The sequence below is a fragment of the Misgurnus anguillicaudatus genome, chromosome 25 (genome assembly GCF_027580225.2).
Source record: "Misgurnus anguillicaudatus chromosome 25, ASM2758022v2, whole genome shotgun sequence".
Lineage (NCBI taxonomy): Eukaryota > Metazoa > Chordata > Actinopteri > Cypriniformes > Cobitidae > Misgurnus > Misgurnus anguillicaudatus.
In genome coordinates this window covers 25,424,389-25,443,955 of record NC_073361.2, presented here as the reverse complement: position 1 = coordinate 25,443,955, position 19,567 = coordinate 25,424,389, and the positions used below count along the sequence as shown (strand labels likewise).

At 36.7% G+C, this 19,567-nt stretch overlaps 1 protein-coding gene across 1 annotated transcript in view; it reads left to right on the top strand.

The window, feature by feature from the left end:
- Positions 1–19,567, top strand: part of col11a1a (collagen, type XI, alpha 1a) — a 93,966-nt gene that overhangs the window by 64,107 nt on the left and 10,292 nt on the right. Inside the window, 15 exon segments of the mRNA XM_073863787.1 lie at positions 2,009–2,062; positions 2,155–2,208; positions 2,300–2,407; positions 7,388–7,441; positions 8,456–8,509; positions 8,623–8,676; positions 9,291–9,344; positions 11,041–11,148; positions 11,529–11,582; positions 11,706–11,759; positions 13,272–13,325; positions 15,667–15,720; positions 17,285–17,392; positions 18,530–18,583; positions 18,680–18,733. Coding sequence (XP_073719888.1) covers positions 2,009–2,062; positions 2,155–2,208; positions 2,300–2,407; positions 7,388–7,441; positions 8,456–8,509; positions 8,623–8,676; positions 9,291–9,344; positions 11,041–11,148; positions 11,529–11,582; positions 11,706–11,759; positions 13,272–13,325; positions 15,667–15,720; positions 17,285–17,392; positions 18,530–18,583; positions 18,680–18,733 — 972 coding nt within the window.

Sequence of the window (19,567 nt, the reverse complement as noted above, 5' to 3'; positions counted from 1 at the left end):
ACTTCCTGTAATCACGTCACTACTAGAGCAAGCTCCTGATTAGTAAACGCGGCACATTTTTCCACCAAAGTTCACATTTTTCAACTCGTGCGTTTGCCGTGGCAACGCTCAATTCGCGCCATTCGTGTGAACTAGACGCGCGAATAAGGCAGAATCACGTCTACCGCGCTAAACGCCTCATTTCCCCCGCGAGACCTCCAGACGCCCGTTGACGCGTCTTTACATTGACTTAACATTGAAATCACTCATGCTTGACGCATCTACCGCGGCTGGTCTGAACACAGCATAACTGTGGGTTCACACCAGCCGCGTTTGAGGCATCAACTTTGCGGCTACCGCGTCTAGTTTGCCGCTTGAACATTTTGAGTTTACTCGCTTCATTAGCGCATGAAATTCTAGTCATTGAGAGATTCACGCGGAAGTTCACGTCATGGGAGGGGCTTCTGCAAATCCGCTCGCTTTCTGTAATCACGTCACTACTAGAGCAATCTCCTGATTGGTTAACGTGGCACGTTTTTCCCCCAAAGTTCAAATCTTTCAACTCACGCATTTGCCGCGGCAGCGCTCATTTCGCGCTATTCGCGCGAACTAGACACGCAAACTAGACACGCGAATGAGGCGGAATCGAGACCTCCAGATGCGCATCAACGAGTCTTCACATTGACTTAACACTGAAATTACTCATGCTTGACGCCTCTACCGCGGCTGGTCTGAACACAGCATAACCGTGGGTTCACTCCATCCGCGTTTGAGGCGTCAACTTTGCGGCTACCGCGTCTAGTTTGCCGCTTGAACATTTTGAGTTTACTCGCTTCATTCGCGCATGAAATTCTAGACACGCAAACTAGACACGCGAATGAGGCGGAATCGAGACCTCCAGACGTGCATCAACGAGTCTTCGCATCGACCTAACATTGAAATCAGTCGCGCTTGACGCCTCTACCGCGGCTGGTCTGAACACAGCATAACCGTGGGTTCACACCAGCCGCGTTTAAGGCGTCAACTTTGCGGCTCTAGTTTGCCGCTTGAACATTTTGAGTTTACTCGCTTCATTCGCGCATGAAATTCTAGTAATTGAGAGATTCACGCGGAAGTTCACGTCATGGGAGGGGCTTCTGCACATCCGCTCGCTTTCTGTAAATCACTCGCGCTTGACGCCTCTACGGCGGCTGGTCTGAATGCAGCATGAGAGAAATTACAGAGATATTAAAGATATCACATCTGTGATTTATAATTCTTATGGGTTTCTGTAAGTAACAGGCTTACACTACACTTCTAAATCAGTACTTTATCTTCTTGCATAAGATAAAAACAAAAAAGTAAGACAGCATGTCTTGAATTAAGTTTGTTTTGTTTTTTCAAAAAGTTTTATTTATCCTTCTCTTAAGTACAAAGCAAACTATAAGTTCTCAGAAAACAAGTTTTAATATCTGATGCAATTTACCTCCTTGAGTAATCTCGTTTTATTTCCTTTTACAGGAAAACAAGATTTCATAAAGATTATAAAAGATGTTTTGCAGAATACAGCCAGTAACCAAATGCTAGTATATATTTATCGCACCTCTTCCCAGAATTCCTCACCCGCAGCCACTTGTTGGGCACTACAGACCTGTAATCATTCTTCATCACTAACACACGAGCATCTGAAAAGCACGCCCATCTCTCCGTTGCTCTCCTCTACCGCATATCCATCATCAGCAGCAGAGGCAGTCTATAATGGAATTAGCACAGGGTACCATAAACGTTGTCTCTCCATCAGTATCCTCTAACAAGGTTCGCGGGCTTACGTGCCACGAATTTGTTGTAGCAGTCCTTTATCTGGCCATCATGGCTTGAAACCATATTTATCATTTCGGTTACAGTAAAACACCATAGGGGTCAACTGCAATGTTGCATTTTATACTGCCCAGAAATTGTTTACTTTGATGTCTTTTTCGATTACAGTGGACACTTTCTGTATTGTTTTGAAGAACAATATCGCATGACTGATTTTTAAACTCATTTCTAGGGAGAAGTTGGTGAACCAGGCCAGAAGGGAAGTAAGGGTGACAAAGGTGAACATGTGAGTATATCTGGACAATTAAATGTTTAATACCTGTATGTGAGAATCAAAGACACATTTCTAATCAGTATCTTTTCTGTGTTGTCCACCAGGGTCCTCCAGGTCCACATGGTCTTCAGGGTACTGTTGGAGCTCCTGGGCCCGCTGTACGTCCTGACTTTACAACACCATCTATATATATTTTTTTAATTACGGGTGCAGTAAAATATATAATTAGACTCTAACTCAATTTCTCAGGGTGCTGATGGAGAACCAGGTCCTCGTGGACAGCAGGGAATGTTTGGACAGAAGGGAGATGAAGGAGCAAGAGGTTTCCCAGGACCTTCTGGTCCAATTGGTCTGCAGGTGAGTCCCGTGCTCCGACTTGTGGAGCATTGTGAATTCAGTCCCACGGTAACACAGATTAATACAGGACAGACTGGTTGCCCCGGGCAGTAGATGAACTGGGAGGTGTTTCAAATGTGAATTGATTTCCTTTTGATTACCCCTCTCATGGAAAAAGCCCAGATTCACTGCAGACAGAGCCCAGTGTATTGCACGGACAGTTAAACCAGTTAGCTGCCGGTGCATTGCTGCTAATTCAACTATGCCACTGATTAGCAGAATAATTAATGAGCAGAAAGAAATGAAGTAAAGGAAAATAAAGATAAATAACGGCCTGAAGCTGCGAGTAGTTGCAGTTTATTTGTTCAAAATGATTTTACTGATGTATGCATGTATAGTTAATGCCTGTGAACACCTGACTGAGCTTTAACTTTAGCGTGAGGACATTTTTCTGCTTTTTGTGAATGTGTAAAAGTAATGCTTTGTTGACTTTATTTATTTAGGGGCAATTTGTCTCACTCTTTACATTTACATTTATGCTCCTGGCAGACGCTTTTATCCAAAGCAACTTGCATTGCATTACAAGGGTAAACATTTATCAGTATGTGTGTTCCCTTGGGATTGAATCCATGACCTTTTTTGCTGCTAACACAATTCTTTACAATTAACCTACAGGGAAAAATGTTTTTTTTTTTTTTAAATAATGTACTGCGTGTACCAATATGTATCTACTGTAAAGTTGAAAAATTGCGAGAAGTGCTATTGAAATTAAATTTGATAAAGTTGTGAGAATTGTTAAACAAAATGTTTGCACTTTTGAAACAATGACGGCGTTTACATGCACCCTAATAATGCGATTATAATGGGATTTTGTCAATACTGCGATTATACTTGACCTCGTGTAAACGCAATAATTCGATAAAAATAATGCGATTAAGCTCATAATCGCAGTAAGTATAATCGCATTAAAAGAGGTGGCGTACGCCGTTTATAATCGCTGTATGAGTCCATGTAAACGCTTTAATCGCATTTATACCCCACTAACTGAGGTGCGCGTGTGTAAACTTGACATCAGGAAGTTTTACATGAACTCTGCCAACACGACTCGCTGTCAGCAGTCTGGCTTCATTCAGAAACAGCGCAAATAACACGACAGCAGTGTATAAAAGCTTTAAGGGACATTATAACGATAATTATAACGATAAATATATTAGTGACCACATCATAATGATAACTTCATGCTAATTCGCTCAACGAGCGCGCCATTACCTAATATTGGATATTTCTTGTAATAAAAACTTTTTTGAAATTGTTTACATGTCACTGAATGTATGCTGTTGTTGCATTTACACAGCGGGAAACCAGCAGATGTCCTCAACTCGCTGCGTTTTGCGTAACTAAACAATGAATGTAGTAGGTTAATATCTTACCTTTTGGCGTAGTCAGTGTGATAGAAAAATTTCACAGCAACAACTTCAGCTCTGGATACCTGAGGTAATTTTATGTTATAACCTCAGCAATGAATGAGCTTTCTACTGCATTTTAAGTGCGCGTGCACTTCAAGTTCAAATAGATTTGATTGGCTGTCAATGGTTTATCGTTCATCATGTGCCAAAATCGCTATCATTATAATTGTTGTGTGAGCTCTGCTATTATAAAACGATTTTTAAAACTATATTTTTATATCATGTGAACGCCCTTTACAGGCACTGTCATATTTATATCTTCATGACGGCACCGGATAATGAAATACATCTATAACAACGTGTTTGTCATTTAACGTAAGTAAATTAAAACAGTGGACCATATATGTGAGTTCATCATTTGTGCTCTGCATTGGGCTATGTGTGAATAATCCGAAAATAAAAACTGCATGTAAACCGGAGTGAAGAGGTTAGCTCCAGTCATGTAAACATCTTACTGCGATTAAGACCTTACTCGCATTATTGGAAATAATCGCATTATTGGTGTGCATGTAAACGTGGTCAATGAGTAGACATACTATAGTATACTGTAGTACATTCCTTTAGCATACTGCATTGATCAAATAAAAAAATAAGGTGGACTTGAAACATGCTAAAGCTCAATTCTGTTGATGTTATAATTTAGTTTAAGAAATGTAAGGAGTACAAAATAGTTATGATGAACAGTAAAAAAAGCGTTTATAAACAATCTGTATTTATTGATAATTTAAATTAATTATCTCATCTCTCTCAATCTATTGCTTTAACAATATTACAATGAAGCCTGTGGTTACTACCAATTCACCATCCATCAAACTGTTGATTCTGTTAAAGGAAGTCATTGCTGTAATGGAACCACATCGACTGCTTGTAGTTCTTTTATGCTCCCAAATGTGTGTGACATTTTATTCAATTGAGTTTTAATTGGGCGTAATGCACTTCCATTTGGATTTTATTAATTGCATTTAGTGAACTGGTCCAATAGACATCAAAGCATTGCATGCACACCCTTACGGGCCGTAATGTGTTTTGCCCTTATGAGAACTCTGCCAAGGGTACTGGATCAGTACCTATGGGTAATTGACTTTGTGGTTAGGCCTGTTACGACAATGACTATATTGACGTATCGAACATATTAGGTGTTTAACATGTGTGTGTTTTTTTTGTTGCTAAAAATGTTATGTCATTAGCATTTTAGCAACTAGTCAAGAGTGGCACGCGCAGCTCCGGGTCCACGTGCACACACACATACGATAGAGCGGACAGTGACAGGTTCGAAGATAAAGCTACTTAAGTTGAAATTATCACGTGCGTCCGATGACATTACATACAGTCTAATTTTACACGTCTATTTAGGAAAATCCATTCAGCCGATCTTCTGGCGCTACATTTCTAGCATAGTCTTAGCATAATCCATTGAATCTGATTAGACCATTAGCAGCGCGCTAAGAGTAACCAAAGAGTTTTGATATTTTTCCTATTTAAAACTGTGGAAACTCTTCTGGTAATTACATTTTGAGTGCGATGCTAATGGTCGATCAGATTCAATGGATTATGCTAAGCTATGCTGTAAAAAAGTGGTAACGCCAGACTCGGAGATCGGCTGAATGGAATTCCAAAACGGTAAAAATCAAAATGTTTAACTCTAGGGGAGCTAGAAAATGACCATATTTTCAAAAAAAAGTGGAGTGTCCCTTTAAAAATTCAAAATGTATATTTTATAATATTTATTTATGTGTTAAATATTTTGAATATTATTTTTTCTTACATTCCAATTTCATATTAATATTTCATATTTTTTATCTTAATATTCTTAAAAATCAAAGCTGTGTTCTTGAAAATAATGTACTTGCATTATTAGGCTATTTTATCGTCATATCTAATCTGTGACATTAAATGGTCTTATCGACTATTGCCATTATTTTTTGGGGCAATTAATCGACCTATGAAAAGTAGCTATAGTGACAGGCCTATTTGTGGTTCCTAATATGTGAGGGATGGTGACAATAAGCAGACTTTTCAATAGACTGTTTCAGATGCATAAACAAACAGCTCAAAGGCCCAAACTTCCTCCGCAGAGAATCAATTAAAAGAGTCATAAAGAATAAATTATGTGCTTTTTTAAACTATTTTAAACGGGTTCATCTATACACACGTTGGACAATTTAACATCTTTAAAAATCGGCTAAAAACCCATCTCTTCTGCGAACACCTCATTTACTAATACAGAGTTTAATATCTTTTTCTAAGAAAACACTTGGCTATGACTGTGTTATGGTGCGTTCACATCAGCCACCGTAGAGGTGGCAAAAACGTGCTAATCTTGCGTAGTTGGACGCTTGAACATTTTGAGTTTACTCGCTTCATTCGCATGTGAAAGAAGTGCATTAAATTCTTGTCATTCGAGACATTCACGCGGAAATTCGCGGCATGGGAGGGGCTTCTGAGACTCCGCACGCTTCCTGTAATTACGTCACTACTACAGCAAGGTCCTGATTGATCCTGCTTACTACAGCAAGGTCCTGACGCGGCGCAGAAATCCGTAGAAGTTCTGATTTTTCAACTCGCGTGTTTCCGGCGGCAACGCTCAGCGTTCCGCGCCATTCGCACCGCAGGATGCCAAATCGCGTCTTTGCATTGACTTAACATGTAAATCACCCGCGCTTGCCGCCTCTACCGCATCTGGTGTGAACGCCCAGTTAGGCTTGATGAGAGTTTTAGTGAACTTATGTATGTTCTTGTGTTGTATACCTCATTTGTAAGTCGCTTTGAATAAAAGCTTCTGCTAAATGTAAATCTTCAGTTAACCTAACTTGCATGTTTCTGGACTGTGGGATGAACCTGGAGTAGACTGACACAGAAATAACATACAAACTCCAGCCGAGGCTCGAATTAGGGATCTTCTTGCTGTGAGGCAGCTGTGTTACCCTACCCACTGTGCCACCCCTGACTTTCATTTAAGAGATTTTTTTGGCTGTGTTTGCAATCTCCTAATTGATTTGCATAATTCTCCTCCTCCAGTATTAGCGGATGTGATTTATTCTTAGTGAAGTCTTGTATTAATTGGCCATTAGTTAATCTGAAAAACGACATACGTTTTTTAATAGTTTCTTAGTGAAGAGCAGAGTGTCGCACACCACTGGCCATCCTCAGGGGTTGTTTAAACAGAGAAAAATACATTGTGCATCAATTATAAGTTTATGCGCTGAGTAAATAAGCTTTTATATCGTGCTTAGGGCTGAAACTACCCAACATGTGAAAAAACAAACAATAAACATTGAATGTGAGCTAAAAATAAAACAGGATATTAGGTGCTCTCTTATATTTCAACATACAGACTCCACCTTTGTCTGCCCCATTTGCCAGTTTGGAAATGAAGCATTATTGCTGTCTTCTGCCAACAGCATCTGAGACAGATTATTTCATTTTTTCATCAAAATGTCCATTGTGTTGTCTTTAAGCAGCAATGCATCTTTGCCCACTAATGTAACAAGGAAAATAAAATAAGAATAAATGAAAATGTGCCTATTTTTAACAGGGTCTACCTGGACCATCGGGTGAGAAAGGAGAAAATGGAGACGTCGGTCCAATGGTAAGACGTTTAAGAAAATATACTAGTTTTAATGAGCCCAATAATCCATGTTTTTACCTTTAAGGCCATAACTAAATGTTCTTATCAAATCTATAATAAAAAACTCTCCAATAATAATAATTACTGCACTGAAAAATGTTATGTTGAATTTACTTCATTTTAGTATGTCAAGGGGTTGCATGAAATAAATGTATCTAAATCCAGATATATTTTTTTAAGTTGGTTGTACTTATATTTTTAAGTAATTTCAGATTAATTATATTCATAATTTTAGCAAAACTATTTTGAGTAGAGTTTACAATTTTTTATTATTAATTATTATATTATTATGTGCAACCAGATTAATTTAATAGTTTAATTTCTACATACTAAAATTAAGTTTAATCCAATAGTTTTTTTATCTCTTATTCTATCTTAACTTTCAATAATATTCAGAAAAATAAAGCAAACCCAATATTTTCAACTCTTACTTTATTAAAAGAAACTCTTCTAAATCTAACAGATAATTTAACATTAAACACTAACACGTCTTTCTTTTTTTGTAAAAACACATAAAATTTTACTCTCCAAACGCAGTCCCATGCAAAGCATGCTGGGAAGTACAAGTCCACTGCCTAGTTAGTTATATTTAATTAAATAATTCAAGTAGTTTCAACACAAAATTATTAAGTTAATTTCCTTCTTACAAATTTGGGTGGATTGTACATGCTAAAATTAATTTAAATTTACTCAGTAATGTGTTTATTTTGAATTACTTAAATTTTTTGTGTTATTTTTACTTTTTACAAATTTTTTAATAGAATGTAAAGTTTTTTTAAGTTAAATAAACTAAGGCAGATAATCATTTTTTTTCAGTGTGTTTTTCACAAAATGTTACCTGCCTCTAAATAATACCTGTTTGTAACTATCAGGTAGCACATTATAGCGTTTGGCTATATTTTCAAAAAAGAGAATCAGTTTGAATATCCGTAACTACTTGTGAAATCTAATTTGTCTCTTTTATTTTTACCTTAGGGTCCCCCTGGCCCTCCCGGTCCCAGAGGTCCTCAAGGTCCTTCTGGTGCTGATGTAAGATCATTTACTGTATCTGATCTGATTTACACCACTTTGTTAAACTAAATAGCTTTAACGATAATGACTTTCATGTATACCGCCTAACATATCGACTTCTGTTATCGAAGGGTCCACAAGGTCCTCCTGGTGGAATAGGAGGGATGGGATCTGTCGGTGAGAAGGTGAGTATATTAGCTTTATGTTTATTTCTGCTTCAATAAATACAGCACTTGCTGTTATAGACTTCATTTAAAATTAGCCTAAATTAGTGCTAAAAGACGATCGGTGCGTAGTTCACTGGAGATCTGACAATATTTCAAAAACTTCACCACTATTTGGCAGACCCACCGGCCATTAATATTTAATGCTCTGGCTGCTGAGAGGAATCTAGAATATGTAACAGGTCACTGTTATGTTACGTCCATTAGGAGCTGAAAGTACTTTTATCCACTTCAGCTCTCTCAGATAAAAATTATATCTAGCTTTATAACACGGCTCTCGGGAATACTTAATCCCGATCGATTCAATTACAACTTTTGGATTTTTGTATAAAGAGCAGCTGATTCCCAGGCAACCAATACACAACTAGTTTCACATCTCTTATAATAAAAACATTTCAATCAATAATTCATATTCATTTATTTATTATGTAACCAATACAATATATTATGTTTGCTGACTTATAGTGATCATGCCATAAAATTGCATAGACAATATATGGTTATATGATTAGTGGGTAATAGCATTTTACACTACTGTACCGTATTCTGTGCTAAACCTGTAATATTTTTCGCAGGGTGAGCAAGGAGAAGCTGGCAACCCCGGACCACCTGGAGAGCCTGGACCTGGGGTGAGTGAAGTTTTATATGTTTAGCAAATTACTTATTTTAAGCGTTTGGTTATTGTTTTATATTAAAGGGATAGTTCACTTTAAAATAAAATTCTGTCATCATTTACTCATCCTCATGTTGTGCTAAACCTGTAAGAATTTCTTTTTACTGATGAACACAAAATAAGATATTTTGAGAAATGATGGTGAAAACACAGCATATAGTCTCCATAGACTTCCATAGTAGGAATAAAAAAAATATGATGGAATTTAATGGGTACCGTCAACTATGTGCTTCCCATTATTTATCAAAATATTTCTGAAATGTTGAATGAGTCAATTACACCAGTAGCATTGATGTCCACTATTGTTTATAAAAATTAGGGCTGTCAAAAGATTAATCGCGATTAATTGCATACAAAATAAAAGTTTGTGTCTGCATAATATATTTGTTTGTTTATTGGCTGTAATTATTATGTAAAATTATTTTATTTATATATAATATATCAATAAATATGACTTCCATATTATATATATATATATATATATATATATATATATATATATATATATATATATATATATATATATATATATATATATATATATATATATATATATATATATATATATATATATATTATGGAAGTCAATGGTCACTATATCTGCTGTGTGTTTACCATCATTTCTCAAAATATCTTCTTTTGTGTTTATCAGAAAAAAGAAATGTATACAGATTTAGAACAACATGAGGATGAGTAAACGATGACAGAATTTTCATTTTAAAGTGCACTATCCCTTTAAGTAGCCATACTGCAAAATTGCATACCTGTCATACAAATAAAACTTTAATATCATGACATTCATGACAAAATATAACTTTCTATTGTCAAGAACCTCAAGGTTATCCTAAAACACTTTTTTACAACCTATGGCAGATTTCATTCGCTGGGAATCGATTAGATTATGAGAAATCTATATGACAGGTAGTTGAAGAAAGGGTTAAAAGCATATCAACCATAAAGGAAAGTTGTTTGAGAGATGGTTTTTTTAGATTTTGAAGATTACAAAGACAGATGGGTTTAACATGCGGCAATGAATCATGTGAAGGGGGTGTGACATAAAAGTCACAGGGATCAGAAAAATGGCATGTTAAACTGTACGGTTCATATAGAGGGAAATGGTCCTGACAAACTTGGTGCAAAAACTTTGATAAGGTGACATTAGGGAATGAAAAGCCGCTGTCAAAAATAATCATGATTTAAGCTTATTTTTTTACTCCACTGGCAGATGATGTTAAGTAAATAAAGTTAGATATGATAAATTTGTGTTACCAAAAAAAAAAAAAAACTTTTCCACCTAAAGAGTTCATATTGGTACCTTTTTAAAGGGTTCTGCCCCAGTGACAGCTAGGGACCATTTTTTGGTGCATTTAGTATTTCAGACCATTTTCATGGTCATTCGGATGACTCCAAAAGTTGTTCAAATGTTAACTTTGCTATAATCTATTGATGAATATTCTGCCATATCTGCAGTTGGGAATTCAGCCAATCCAAGCCTAGCTTGTCAATACTGACATGAATAGCTGATGAAGTCTTTTGAATTTTCACATCAGAATGTTGAACATGTCTACACTCATTGTTCTCCGGGTGCTTCAGTTCATAAAGTGCCTCAGGCTCTGCATTCGACCCTTTCATCTTTTTGATATATGCTGCAGGGCCCGAAAGGTGAGAGAGGAGAGAAGGGAGAATCTGGTCCCTCTGGCGCTGCCGGACCTGCAGGACCCAAAGGACCGCCCGGAGATGATGGCCCCAAGGGTAACCCTTTAAGTGATTTACTGTAAAATTCTTTTATCTATATGATGTTTCAATACACTACAACAGTGAGGTGAGAAGAAAGGTCAAACAAATAAATACACTCTTTAATGATTTCCTAGAGCCAATGAGCCTTGCTGTAATAGGAAATGGTACTTTAGATTGATTATGCTAATAAAATATGAGATTTCCTCCACTAATTGAAAATAATTTTAGTTGTTTGCGTGATCAAGATAAATAAGACAAGATAATTCGATTGAAATTACCCAACTGTGTAATGTTTACATTTAATTTATTTTAAGAAGTAGTATTTATTTATTATTATTTATTTAAGTTTTAAGTTATTGACATGCCTTTTGCTTAACCTTGTGGTTTCAATTTGTTGCTCTAGGGCCCTGTTGGTTTTCCTGGAGACCCCGGTCCACCTGGTGAGCCAGGTGTTGCTGTAAGTGCCAAAATCTATCATTTAAACTCTTTAATGTTGACAAAATATTTACAGCGTGAACGAATGACTTTGTCAGTCAATTACACCCTGTCTGTAATACTTTGCACTATTATTTTCTTTCAGGGAATAGATGGATCCCCGGGAGAAAAAGGAGAAGATGGAGAATCTGGTCAACCTGTGAGTATAACTACTAAATTAAAGTGCAGTACATTTCTGCTGTATGTAATGTTTTTGTTAAAATTAGTCACTTACATCAGTAGCATTGAAGTCCACTACTGTTTATAGATATCTATTTATGCAATTAATACTTTATATAGTCAATACACGCAATGAAAATAATATATTTAGGGGAACATTATTGTCTTCTTGCACAAATGTATATACAGTTCAGCACAAACAGGTTATTATTATATTAACTAAATTTGGATATACAGAAAAAAGTCATTTTAGGGAAGTCACCCCACTAGGCCATGTTTGCGACGCCTCATGCATGACTAAAGTCCTATCTACTTGAACAGGGAGAGACAGATATCTCTAAAATAAAAAATGAAACAACATACAGTACTGTGCAAAAGTCTAATGCTGTGTTCAGACCAGCCACGTTAGAGGCGTCAAGCGCGAGTGATTTCAATGTTAAGTCAATGTAAAGACGTGTTGGCACGCGTCTGGAAGTCTCGCGCCGCAAATGAGCCGATTAGCACGGCATACGCGTTTCCGCCTCATTTGCACGTCTAGTTCGAAAAGTTGAAAAATTTGAACTTTGGCAGAAAAACACGCCATGTTAACCAATCAGGAGCTTGCTCTAGTAGTGACGTGATTAAAGGAAGCTAGCGGAGTCGCAGAAGTCATTTCCGCGTGAATGTCTCGATGTCTTTAAAGATATAAACTCTTCTAATCAGATTCAATGGATTATGCTAAGCTATGCTAAAGGTGGTACCGCCAGACCCCGAGATCAGCTGAATAGATTCCAAAACAGTAAAAATCAAATGTTTAACTCTAAACATAAAAAAACAGTGTAGTGTTCCTTTAAACTGGAAGATGGGACTTCCATCGCCAAAGTGGCTATATTGTGCATTGCATTATCACCTATTTATAGTAATATGAGTACTCCATCTTGTTATATCCAATAACTTTGGTAGTAGTCAAAAAATTGCCTGAGCAGCCCATACAGGCAGCCTATAAATTTGAGTTTTTGTTAACAATTTGGGTTTGCCAGTGCAAGAAAATTGGTAATTTACTGTTCAATTTAATGTATTAAAATCTATGCTTTAGATATTTGAAAGTTTAGCATGACTGTTGTGAGAGACTCATTGCAGGGTCTATTTATAAGCTACAGTCCTATGAAAGTCTAATATGGGGGGGTTGTATTGTGCAGTAAGACTTACAGAAACACATACAGCTTCTTATTTCCATTAGAAGTTCATCATTTTAGGATCAATCCATCACACAGCTGAATAATTTAGCCATTTTTTTATTCACCTTATGCTTGTGTGTTTATGAAACTCGAGAGTTTTCCTTAATTGCATTCAATTAATTACCCTAAAATTGCCTAAGCAAGGCAAAGAAAAAGTTTGGTTATGAAAACATTTTTAATAAATTAAAGTTATTTATTTTCCATCTGCTGGTTTAGATAAGTTCCCCCTCTGTTAATCTAAGCTGTTTATATTCATTTTATTTCACATTGTTTAGGGACCCCCTGGTCCATCTGGAGAAGCGGGACCACCAGGACCTCCTGGCAAGCGCGTAAGTAAAGTCTTCATCATTATTATAAATTTTTAAGCATATTTATTCCACATGCGCTTATGGGATCAGTATTTTTGGGTTTCAAGGTACTACTACAATCACTATTGATTTATTTGGCCATTTATAAAGATTCAGACCTGTGATAAATAGGTCATCTTTTTGGTTTAGATATGCATCCTAATCAGCACAGATGATTGGTTGTTTCTGGCTTGGGGTCGGGCTGCTTAACAGCAAAATGAAAAAACAAAGTCCTTCCCGGGATGATGAATAGCGCATACTAAATCATCGCCCTGAAATCGAAAAACACAGTTTAAATGGCGTCGGGCCAGAACTCATTTCCTCCTCTGAGGTCCTACATCTCTCTCAGGATGAGAGAAGAAAATCAGTTCAGACACTGTATTGATCTCGGCCACTTTGATTGACAGCGATGAGGGGACGGCGGCGTGAAGGATTTTACAGAGGAAGAGGAAATATAACTGTCACGTTTGTGATGGGAACCCAAGCTCCTTCTCGCGCCGCCACATCAAAAGAAATTTGTTCTGCCGCGTGACACCTCACCGCCTCGCGGAAAATAGCGTTGTTTCATCAGTCAGCAAAATAGCGCATCATTTTTAACACAGAAAAGTAAACTTTTTCAATTTATATCACGTTGAGATGCATTCAGGCCCGGAATATAACTTATTTATTTGCTTTTGACTTTAAACACTATTTTCTCTTCTTCTTACAGTTTTCTCTGTGTTTATGTACAGCTGTCTCTGCGTTTTGTGCCGCCTGGATCTGCATGGCTGTTATTAACTTTTGCCATTCAATTGACTTTTAGATTTGTGCACTATGCACAATAGAAACGGGGCAAGGCCATTGCAATGCAAAAAACTAGTTTGCTTCTCCCAAATGCAATGGAGTAACAGCAATGTCAACATCTTCAGTTGAAAGATCCCCTGTTTCTATTTTAAGGGTTCCTTAGATTCGGGTTTGGGTTTACACATATGGGACCCTGTCTGTGAGAAGCATGATGAGATTTGGAGCATCAAAGTTACATTTCAATCATTGATTTTAGTCTTTGATATAGCTTTACTCATTCGATATTAAGGTTATATTTTCACCAAATGTTATTTACATTATGTTGGATGATTTTATGTAGAAAACAGTAAATTACAAAAATGGGTTTTCACAGACTGGGTCACATATATCAAGATTAAATATAGGTGCCTTTGTGCACCACACAGTTTTACAGGCCCTGTTTGGGTTTCATGTCATTTTTCAACAAAGCAAACAGTTCTGCTTGAAATTTAATAGGCGGTTCAGGCAAAACTCTCCTATTCCATCATTCCTCCATAAAGCTTTATGGCAATCCTATCTGCATACGAATGCATTATTCATGCAAAACGTACAGAAAACACAACTTGCTTTTCCAGTTTACTTGGTGGCAATCTCCCTGAAAAAATTATACATCCTATCAGCATACTATATGCGCACAGCAGGGGCTCACGGGCTTCGAATTGAGAATCGCCAATGGTGCTTTAATCCTAGACGGAAAAGACGGTCGGGGGGAAAACTGATCTTGGCCAGTCCCGTAATATTAACTTTGCTGCATCAATAATTCGTGCTAGAGCTTGTTTTGCATGAAACACAGAAATGTTTTGCTCTCTCAGCATTTTACCAGGTGCGTTTTCAAATGAGTATGGAAATCGCTCCGCTATTTTCGTTCTTATTCTTTATTCTTTTATTCTTGTCGGCGGTCCCTAGACTATTAGCTCTCTTGAGAAGTATTAAAAAAATATATATTATTTCCTTAACTGTCAATAGTAATGTACACCGAGGCAGGTTGTCACGCAGTAAGCGAGCAATTTTTCGCAAATGTCAAAATTTGTCACATTTTCATTGAGGTAACTTGTCACGCTTTTAAATTAGTATAAATTTAACACTACCTCAACAACTTTTCCCATTTCCATGTGGCAACACGCCGCTATTGGGTTTTTTTGTTAGAAAAGGTCAACGTGTATTTAATAAACTGTAACTTTTCTCATAGGCAATAACTGATGTTCAATAGCTTAGACTTTGAAATATGTTTCTATGCAAAAATTGACTTTCAAGAATAAACCTACCATGAGACTCGTCCCCTATTCAAGAACATTACCCACAAGCACCCAGCATAAAGAAAGAAAAATGTGTACGCCCATACAAGAGAGATTACACTTCGTGAATCCATTCGCCCATAAATACCCATCAACCAAAATCCCCCAAGTGCCACTGTGATGTCTCCCCATGACCTTTTACCATTTGTTTTATAGCCCAGCACAGACAAATGCTCAAATACACCGTCCTTTTCTTCTGTCCTCAGGGAGGCCCGGGGGCTGCTGGTGCTGAAGGCAGACAAGGAGAGAAGGGCGCCAAGGTAACTCATCATCCAAATCAATTCAGCCCGGGCACATACTGCAGTCTCCACTGCCATAATTAAAGCACATGCAGCCAAGAGAGTTGTGACCGAGTGACTCACTGTTAATGTGTTTGGAAAGTCCTGTCGTTTTGGAAGCAGTGGGTTTGAGATAGACGTGTGTAGGTTGTGTCTTATTTTGCTTATGTTAATGAACATGGATTCCCGGTATTTTTCCTCAGTCCTGTTTTTAAATTACAATTATTGATTTCCTGTTGCTTCTCAATAGATTCAAAGCTTCAATTCATAACTATTTTGGTTAAAAATAAATACATCTGTTTATTGAGGCAATAGGTAAACAATTTGTGTCCCCGTACCATCCCTTGATACACAACGGTAAGCTTATAATAATGATTTATACGTTGAGCTGTGAGGTTGATTTTGCAGGATAATAAGTATATAAGTATATAAGGTAACCTGCAGTTTTATGTTTTAAACAGAGATGGCGATAGAGAGGCAAAAGAATTGCAGACTTTTTTAAGATGTAAAATAAATATTCGGTGTGTTGAAAATTGATTTTCAAGAAAAAAATTCTTAGTATTTTTTTCTTGTTTTCAGTAAAAATTTCTAACAATTCTTAAATTAAGATGCTTTGTCTTAATGAGCAGAATGGCCCAAGAAAATAAGTCTAGTTTTTAGACCAAAAATATCAAATTTAATTGATTTTGTGCATAAAACAAGCAAAAAAAATCTGCCAATGGGGTAAGCAAATTGTTCTTGAATTTAGTGTTAAAGAAAAATTTTCAAGATTTTCGGCTTACCCCATTGGTAGATTTTTTTTGGAAGTTTTATGCACAAAATCACTTAAATTTGATATTTTTGGTCTAAAAACTAGACTTATTTTCTTGGGTCGTTTTGCTCATCAAGAAAAGCATCTTAATTTAAGAATTTGTAGATATTTTTACTGAAAACAAGACAAAGAAATTTTTATCTTGAAAATCATTTTTTTGCAGTGCATATGTGAAGTTCTAGCTCAAAATACCATATAGATAATTTATTATAACATGTTAAAATTGGCACTTTGTAGGTGGGAGCAAAAATGTGCAGTTTTTGGGTCTGTTCTTTTAAATGCAAATGAGCTGATAAAATGTGAACACTGATCACCGTGATGGTGGTTTGTTGAAATTGAAACTCAATTGTGCTGTCAATTATTTTCTCTTCCTACTAAATGGCAGTGCCATTATTGGATAGTGCAGAATAAGGGGCAGTATTATTATAATAAGATCCCCTTTTGACATCATAAGGGGAGTCAAATTTCAATAATTTTTTCACATGCTTGCAGAGAATGGTTTACCAAAACTAAGTTACTGGATTTTACATTTTCTAGGTTAATAAAAGCACTGGGGACCCAATTATAGCACTTGAACATGGAAAAAGTCAGATTTTCATGATATGTCCCCTAGAATAAGAACTACTATATAGTTATTTCGCATAAATAGTAGTTTATTCAAATATTTAAGATCAGGAAAAAGGTAAATTTTGATTAGTTTTATTAACATTTTTAAATAATTTTATTTTTCCTTAGGGTGAGGCCGGACCCGAGGGTCCACCGGGTAAAACTGGACCAGTTGGCCCTCAGGGGCCTGCTGGAAAGCCTGGCCCTGAAGGACTTAGAGGAATTCCTGGCCCTGTGGTGGGTGCCCATTTTACTCTTCACCTCTTCAATCTCAAAACAATGCTTATATATCACATCTATTAGAGATCAGCTTAGCTCATAATTATTAACTGCTTGACATCCTACAAGAGGTTTTAATGCCTAAAAATGTGTTTAAATGTGTGGCTTAACCAATCGATTTCCACTTTCTTTGAAAATATGCTCATTTTCCAGCTCCCCTAGAGTTAAACATTTGATTTTTACTGCTTTGGAATCCATTCATAGATCTCCGGGTCTGGCGGTACCACTTTTAGCATAGCTTAGCAAAATCCATTGAATCTGATTAGACCATTAGCATGGCTGCAGCAGGCGTAGTGATATTACGCAGACCCCGAAAATAGTCCCGTTGGTTACTTTCAATAGCAGGGGACTATTTTCAGGTGCTGGGTAATATCATTGCACCTCCTGCAGCCATGTTACAGCAGCGAAGTCCTTGATTATTACGCCAGAATGAGAGTATAGTTCCTAGTCATATCTGCCTAGAAAATTGCAACTTTTAATTTTCCGTCGGTCTTAGTACACGATGTAACTACAGAAGAGTCAAGTTTTAAACTGGAAAAATATCAAAACTTTTTGGTTAATTATTAGCGCAATGCTAATAGTCTAATCAGATTCAATGGATTATGCTAAGCTATGCTAAAAGTGCTAGCGCCAGACCCGGAAATCAGCTGAATGGATTCCAAAACGGTAAAAAACAAATGTTTAACTCTAGGGGAGCTGGAAAATAAGTATATTTAAAAAAAATTGATTAGAAACGTTGCTCAATTTGTGTTCAGCAGAACAAAGACATTTATACAGGTTTGAAAACCTGAAGGACGAGTAAATGATGACAAAATTTTGCATTTTGGGTGAACTATCCCTTTCAGTGTCCAAATGCTTTTTATGGCCACTGCTTTAGTATAAAATGAAAAAAATGTCATAACCAGACAGAAAACCTCAGTGAAAATAAATCGCCTCTCTTTGCTTTTACAGTCTGTATCTTTTTCTTGTTTATTTGAACACACTTTTTGTAGTTTCTGGCCCATTAATCATTGTCCCGCTCGCAGTAAATCAATGGCAGATGGTAAGCAAAGCAGGTTGCAGTAATGGTTGTTGTAATTGGATGGATTTTCACAGGGTGAACAAGGGCTTCCTGGTGCTCCTGGACAAGATGGCCCACCTGGACCGATGGTGAGAGAATTTTCCTTCTTTCTTTCCATCTATCTCGCTTTTTTCTGTGTGTATGCGAGCAAATTGAATTCTCACTCTTGGTTCTTTGATATTTAGGGACCTCCTGGTCTCCCCGGCCTGAAAGGAGACCCTGGCTCAAAGGGTGAAAAGGTCAGTGACATCTTAATTCTTTTTTCGATCATTTTTATGAATTTGAAAAGGCTCAAAGTTAAAGCTAAAGACTGTGACTCCTCACATAGGGTCATTTGGTGGAAGCCAGGGTCAAACGTTAGAAGTTACACAAGTGTTTTAAACACAAACTATATCTATCTATACTTCTGTATCTATCTATCTATCTTACCGTACAGAAAATCTATGATCATCATAAGTAGATGCTGGTAGAGCCAAGGTCATAGAAAAGCATACTGATATAGTCTAAATGCACTGCTTTGAATGACATTATGCTGTAATGTAAATTTAGTACCTGGGTCATTCTACAGAAAAGGTGGAATTCGGGTGATGGAAATCTGCTTAAATGAACTGATATTTTTACCATTTAAGTGTTGTAGTAAATTCATACAGGGTTAAATGTAAATGTAAATTAGATTTGTTTTATAAAAAACATGGTTTTAAATAATAAGTACACAGTTCAACTTCCATGTATGATCAAAGGGACAGGGCAATTTACAGGACCAGACATTTAAAAAAATAAGTTTAAAAGGGAAAAAAAAAGAAAATTACATAAATAAACTCTCTCATCATGTTAAGGACAGTCTATATTTATTAAATATATATCATTATGGGATTATTGGGTCAAATTAAATGATTAAGGGGTCTGCAAAAGCAAAGGACAAGCATTTCCTTTTTTTCTATATGACCCACCTATACATTGGTATACATCTTTGGCTCATTGGCTTTGGGCTTTTTACACATAAGCAAATGCAAATTGCATACTGTACATATATTATGTAAATGACCCATCACCGGTCAGTCGATCAGTGACAT